General features: G+C 41.9%; 1 protein-coding gene across 3 annotated transcripts in view; it reads right to left on the reverse strand.

Annotated features, from left to right (window-relative positions):
- nhsl1b (NHS-like 1b) overlaps positions 1–6,790 on the reverse strand; it is a 96,712-nt gene extending 89,922 nt beyond the window's left edge. For 2 of the 3 annotated variants that reach the window (XM_016671899.1, XM_007552834.2), the window contains exon 1: positions 5,953–6,790. In XM_016671899.1, the coding sequence (XP_016527385.1) occupies positions 5,953–6,271 (319 nt within the window). In that variant the 5' untranslated portion in view covers positions 6,272–6,790. The remainder of the gene's footprint in view (positions 1–5,952) is intronic. The other variant, XM_007552836.2, reaches the window with a different exon arrangement.
- Positions 6,791–6,890: the final 100 nt, after the last annotated feature.

A 6,890-nucleotide genomic window follows, 5' to 3' on the forward strand; every position in this document is an offset into this window, starting at 1 on the left:
GAGATGACATGCAAAAACTGAACTTTTTCTTTTTTTTTTTTAAAAGAGTCTATCGTCTCTTTAGAATTATATTTACTGCACCATTGGACAATATGTCTTGCCTTTAATTTGCCCTGTGGGAGTTGAAGGGGGTGGGATATCATCCAGGCTCATCTGTCATAAAGAGTTTTCACCAGAGATTTGCTGGCAGCTCTGCTCCCGTTTGTCTTTCGAGGAAGTGTGTTCCGTCCCAAACATCTGGTTGTGTCTGATACTTTTCCTCCGTAACAATAGCTGTGTAAAAATCTGCAGCGTGACCTCAAACTGGAACTCTTCAACTGCACTCTAAATAAAACCTTTTGCAGTGAAAAAGGAAAAAAGAAAAAATTAAACAAACCTCAATCATTTGGTACGACTGTGATGACAGAACAATCTGCCGATGAGCCCAACTAAAATCTTATTTTGACTTATAGAAGATATGACGACGTTTGACTCCAAATTTAGTGAAGCCTTATCTTTTTTTTTTTTAAACCTGCTTGGCTCTCAGTTGTAAAAGAAGTGTGGTAAACTGCGAGTAAAACAGTAGAATCTAACGTGTGGAAAACGATGAACATGTGGAAGCTGAGATTTTTAGAAAAACATCAAAATGAAGCTGAGATTTTTAGAAAAACATCAAAACAAGTGAGATCCAGTATCCCAGGGGACTCTCGGTTCGTCCTCTCTCTGAAAACCATCACCGCAGCGGGGATTAAACCGTCTCCTTATTGGCTGCTTATTACCCCACAGCAACCTCAACTACTGAGGAGCTAGCCGACCAGTCCCACATGTGGCTTCTCTAAATGTGGGAACATACGTATGTGGATATCTATAATAAAACAAAATTAAACAAAACAACAAAAAAAAAAAATATATATATATATATATGCGCTTTACAAAGTGAATCAGTTTACAGTGCAGCTCAGATCTAGTTTTACACCCAGTCACGTCAGCGTGAACAGGCGCTGTCATTTTATCTTGGGCTCACAAAATTATTGGAAGGTTTTTACTGAATAAAATTAGACAAGGCCACTGTTGTTGGAGCATCACGGATGATGACAAACAAGTGTGTTATGCCAGGATTCCTGGACTCCTCTGAGCGTTGAACAGGACTGTATCCAAATTCAGGGAGGTCTGAACAGAAGCGTGAGAGAGGGCAGCTGTGAACTTCACACACACGCACGCACACGCGCACGCACACACACACGAGAACTCTAAAAGTTCATCATAAAGTTCATCAAGCATTTCTACATTGTTGAGGATGTAAAAATGAAACCTGCAAAAGCCACAGAGTGTAAGGAAGAACGTACAGTAGGAAAAATTAGAGGAAGGAAACAATGACAAAGCTAAAGATAACAGGATGACGGAAAGAAAGGGAGTACAACGAAGGAATGACGGTATCACACAAGGAAGGACGGAGATCCTAAAGCGCCCAGGAGCGGAAGGATGATTGGCAAGTAAATGGAAGAAAGAAGGACACGAGAAAGAGATTAAAGAAAGACATAAGGGAGGACGCAAACAAAGAAGAAAGAAAAAAACAAGAAACAGAGAAAAGGAAAGGAACACAAACAACAAATAAAAGAAAAGGGAGGGCAGAAGGACAATAGTAGGAAAGAAAGAAGCAAGAAAGAAAAAGGAGGGGGGAAAGGTAAAAGAACACAAAGGAGACAGGATAGAAGGAACAAAAAAAAAAAGATTTGACATATTTCCATATTCATTTTTTTTATTTTTCCATACTTCTGTACCTGGAAAAAGCTGGAACTCTGTCATAGAGTCAACATCAGAATTGGCTCCCTATCAATTCTCCTAAAGCTGCGGCTCTTTCTCAGTAATTTCCCCTCACGTTTCTCCCCTCTCCCTGATCCCCCTCCGTCCGTACAACTGGACCTGAACCTTTTGTTCCCCCTGGGAGCAGGTCGACCTCCAGAACCAGGCCAGGCTCCTCTCTCTGGAGCGAGTTCTGTGGGAACCGACTTGTGGATTCGGTCAGCGTAGTGACTGCTCTGCCATCAATGAAAGGCGGGGAGCCGGGGTGAGACAGAGGGAACAGCGAGCAACGAGAAGTGAAGCAGGAATAAATGCGGCTTGCATGAGCATCGTTGGGTGGCAAACCGGAAAAGAAATAAAAACAAAACGGTGATTAGCTTATCCAGGCGTGACAGCGCTTTGGAAGGAAAACAAACTTGGATCTCAGTCAAGGGAGTTTTTGCAACCCAACCGGAGTAGTCCCTCCCCGAGTAACAACTGTCCATCAGCAGACACTCGTGTATGGTCCCACAGACACACAAGGGGTCTTAGAGGAACACTTTAGCATTGCAACACACCCTCGACATGACAGCAGATGAAAGATAGGGCAAAGACATGCGCCTATAAATATCTGAGGGATAGAGGAGGAATGCTCGGTGTGGAAGAGTGCAAGGGAAAGACAAGATGGACTATTGGCGTTAGTGGGTCGGCTGGAAACAAATCTCCTTTTTATTGTGTGTGTCAATGTGTGTGTGTGTGTGTGTGTCAATGTGTGTGTCTCCAAAGTCCAGCTGGTGGGCATCAAGACGTCTGACAGGGAAGCCCCGAGACTCATCCAACTCCAATTAACCTTCACCAGTTTGACCTAGATTCATTAAAAATAAAACGCTCCCAGTTCAACACAGGGCTATATTTGGCCGAAGGACTGGGAGTAAAACGTATAGTTAAAAACAGCGCTCACTGATACATACAGTGCCTGGCAGAAGTATTCACACCCCCTTGAACTCCTTGAATGTGTCATACAACTACAGACTTTAAAAAGTGTTACATGATTGACCGTCATAAAGTCGGTGCCGTCGTGGGAGGAGATATCCATGCTTTTTAATTATTTTTACAAGTGAAAATATAAAAAGTGTGGCAGGCATTTATGCTCATTTCTGTCAGCTAATACATCATAGAGTCACCTTTTGCTGTAACTGCAGCTTTAAGCATGTCTTTGATGAGGACTTTTTATTTTTTAAGACAATGATTCTTAATTTCATTTTTGTCTGGACTTTAACTAAGTCTTTCAAGTAATCTCCTCTATCCTCTGATTTGATTTCAAGCTACTGTTTAGCCTGAACAAAATGGTCGCCTCATTTCACACATATGGGTGCAGCAGGAAACACTGTTTATCCAAATACGGATGACTCGGCTATTTTGGCCCAAAGCAGAAATCCAAGCTGGACCATTCAGCTTTGTTTAACTCTTCACTCTGTGCGTGTCAGGTGTCAGTTCCCCCCGCACCCCTGCTGACGTTCCACAGGACGACCTGTGAACTTTGCCCTGATGGCCTCTGCTTCAGCACAAATGGATTAATGGTAGCAAAATACACAAACGTAGATGCCCCGTTTGACCTATTCAGTCCAACCTTGATTACTTTAAGTCGATGTACACACATTTACTATGTCTGCCCCCCCCACGCCCTACGCCCCTTCACTCAATAGTGGTCTTCCAGCATAGAGGGGCCCCTCACCAGTAATATGATCCACCTCTGAACTAAGGTAGAACCTCCAGAGGAACTTGTCAATGGTAAATATTTACATGCAAACTTTAAGGGTACATCATGTAAGGCAGCAAATTCAACACCGCAGGCCAGCAAAAGTCAACACAGGATTAAGTATTAAAGATAGAAAGAACTACAAATCCAGCTTTGAAAACATGTAACAGCATAAGTTTGGCAATACCACAACCTGCCTCTGCTCTCTGAAGTCACACGACGCTAACAGCAACTTTCATTCAGAGTGCCGCCAGCTGATCTGACATATTCAAATGCAGCACTGGCTTCCTGGAGTAACGCTGCAAGGCCCTTCAGAAGGCAGGTGGTGTTTTTCTCCTTTACGTGCAGAAAGATTTAAAGTAAAGCTGACAGGTCTGTGCTGTAATAAATTGGAAGTCAGAGCTTCTGTACACTCAGGGCTGCGCTTGGGGCCATGTGTGAGCTGGCAAGTGAGAGTCTTGCAACGTAACACACCACATTCCTGCCTGCTCTCCCTCACCTCGTCTTCAGCTGCAATGAAAAAGTATAAAGGAGTTTCAATGGGAAGAAACCAGGGGTATTAGAGACGAAGAAGTCATGGTGTGTGTGTGTCTGTGTGTGTGTGTGTGTGTTTTGTGAAGAGTGTACTCCTTGAACACGCCTGCTTCACTCCCAAGTTTTTATGCGTCTTCCAACGCATTGCTCATCATAAAACACTCTCACTCAAGTCTGGGATCTGTCAGGTCAGCTTAAATTCCCACAACCACTTTTGACTCTCTGACAGTGACTCACAGTCCGACCCAAGACAGGATGAACCAACTACTGTCACAAGGACGGAGAAAAAAGGGGAAACAAAAGCCTGTGAGTCAGCACCGAAACCGCCATCTTTCAATGGTGCTTAGTAGAATCTGGGCTGGACGTCTGAACGCTACTTTGTAGCATTCTTTAGATGCAAATTAGATGAGCAAAAGAGCCGCCCCGGAAAGCAAGAGGTAATATAATTCCACAATTAACGTGTTCATGAACATTAGAGCACAAAAAAGGGTTAAGTTAAAGGCACAGACACAAAGTGACTTTTACTTCAGATCTACATCTGAACTTCCTAATGTTTCTTTTTATGGAGTGCTGAAAGTGACACAAATGAATAAGCTAGAACTTATTAAATGTTTACTTTAATGTACATTAATGATCAAAAATCTAAAACAAATAAATTAAATAATTGTCCTTTTTGCAAATTTTATATTTTATTAAAATTTTTAGTTGATGATTGTTGCCTGCATTAAATAGCTCTAATCTGATCAATATAACTGGTCTGTGCTTGAATCGCTCTGCTTGTTAACCAATTAGATACAAAAGTCCATTTGATAAGCCATCACAAAACATCTCACGGCTCACTGTTGCACAATAACCATGTAACAATTAAATACGAAAATGATTTTGCATAATCTTTACATAATTTTAAAACAAGTGTGCACATGTGTTGCGTATTTTTCGTATATTTTACAATAAAAAATCAAAACGATTTTTGCACTTTTGACACTCCACAGAGATTCTAGCACCATGAGTCTATTTTTGAGTTTACACAGAATTTTATTAAATTAATAGACAGGCGTGTGAAAAATTATCCAGCAATTTCATAACTCAATGAATTCAATGTTAACTTCAGATATTTTTCTAAAAATGTATTTTAAAATATCAGCCGACAAACAACACAATTAAAACACGACTTGAAATCTTGATCAAATAATGAAATGACTAGTCTAACTAACTGATAAATTTATGCACATTGGGGTTTTTCATTTTTATTGTAATATATAGGGGTTTTATATATATATACTGTGGCACTTTTGGCACTCCACAGACAATTCAGGCACCAAAGCATGAGTCAGTGTCCGAGTTAATATATAACCATTGTGCGGGACAAGCAGCAGCTTTACGATGGCAAGCAAAACAAATTAAACCCCTGGAGTCAATAAATTGATTTTCCATTTATCCCTCTGCTGACCAACTTTGTTGACATTTTTGAAACTGCGTGAAGAAGCAGACGAAAGGTTGTCTGCGAGGCTTTCTGTGATCTTGTTCTCCAATAAAGCTCTACAAACAGATGGTCAATAAGACGAGAGGAGATCCATCACTTTTGAAAGGACTCCATGCCCTCTCTTAACACAAGTCTGAAGAGGGACAAAGACAGCAATGTGTCCAGAGGACACAGGTCAGTCCTCCCTGGTTGTGTCAGTAGTCAAAATGTGAGACACCTTGGACTTGAACAGACTGTTAAACTCTAAGAGAATATATAACACCTGTCTGACAGCTGCCAGTTGTCCAAATGACTACGACAAAACTTTCAGCAACAATTTAAGCACAACAATAAAGCCTATTGCAATTCACCGCGCATTTTCCGGTGTTTGGTGTAACGTTTACAATGAAGAGGAGGCAACCCGTGTGGAACTTACGGATCTTAACTTTCTTTGGATCCAACTTGAGGACCTCATTCTGCAGATTGTGCAGGCGCCCCTGAATCCTGCAGGACCTTCTGAACACCATCCCTGCCTCCATTTCGATGCCCAGGAAGATGTCGCTGGCATGCCGGGAAAGGTCTGAGAGTTGCTGGATTAAGCTGGTCAGCGTGTGACAGCCAACCTCATCCAGAGACGAGTATAAAACAGGTCTTCGGAGTTTGCGTCTCCCGCTTCCTTCCCTCGGTTTCCAGTCGTCCCTCGCCGATAACCGACTCACACGGCGCGGCTCAATAGTCCTCTGATGAAAGGGCATATTTAAATCATACCAATAACCTCAGCGGGGACCGAAAACTGCACATGAAAAAAGAAGCCCGCTTCAAAACAAAGCTATACATGTATAAAACTACATTACGGCAAAAAGTAATATTCCCAAGGCTATGGAATCCCTCAGTCCCGCCATATTTATTGTTTTCAAAGCATGGCACTTTGTCCTGCTGCTGTACACCGGAGACGTTGCCTCTCAAAGTCTATTCAAATTCAACCAGACACAGAGCAAGCTGCAGGAGAAAGAAACACAGCAAGGGAAAAAGTCGGGAAGGAAGTCTGTGCCAAAACCCGGAGAATACTACAACCACCTGTAGGAACTGGAGAGGACTCAGTTTACCTGCCCTCCTTCTGGGTCAGCGGCTTCACGGAAAAGATGGAGCGGATTTTCTCAATAATGGAGCACGGAGGGAAGGATGGGTAAAATACATGGAACCCAGAAGGAAAATACAATGTTGGTGTAGAAATGCAACTATGACCATTTTTAAAAACTTCTGTAATATCTGTCTTTGTTTATTCATGGCAGGCTACATCAATCTAACAATTTTTATACATATCATGTTGATGTTCTATTTGAATTTCCATATAAAAGCCAGAGTAAAAATAAA

The sequence above is a fragment of the Poecilia formosa genome, unplaced genomic scaffold (assembly GCF_000485575.1).
Source record: "Poecilia formosa unplaced genomic scaffold, Poecilia_formosa-5.1.2 Scaffold53, whole genome shotgun sequence".
NCBI lineage: Eukaryota > Metazoa > Chordata > Actinopteri > Cyprinodontiformes > Poeciliidae > Poecilia > Poecilia formosa.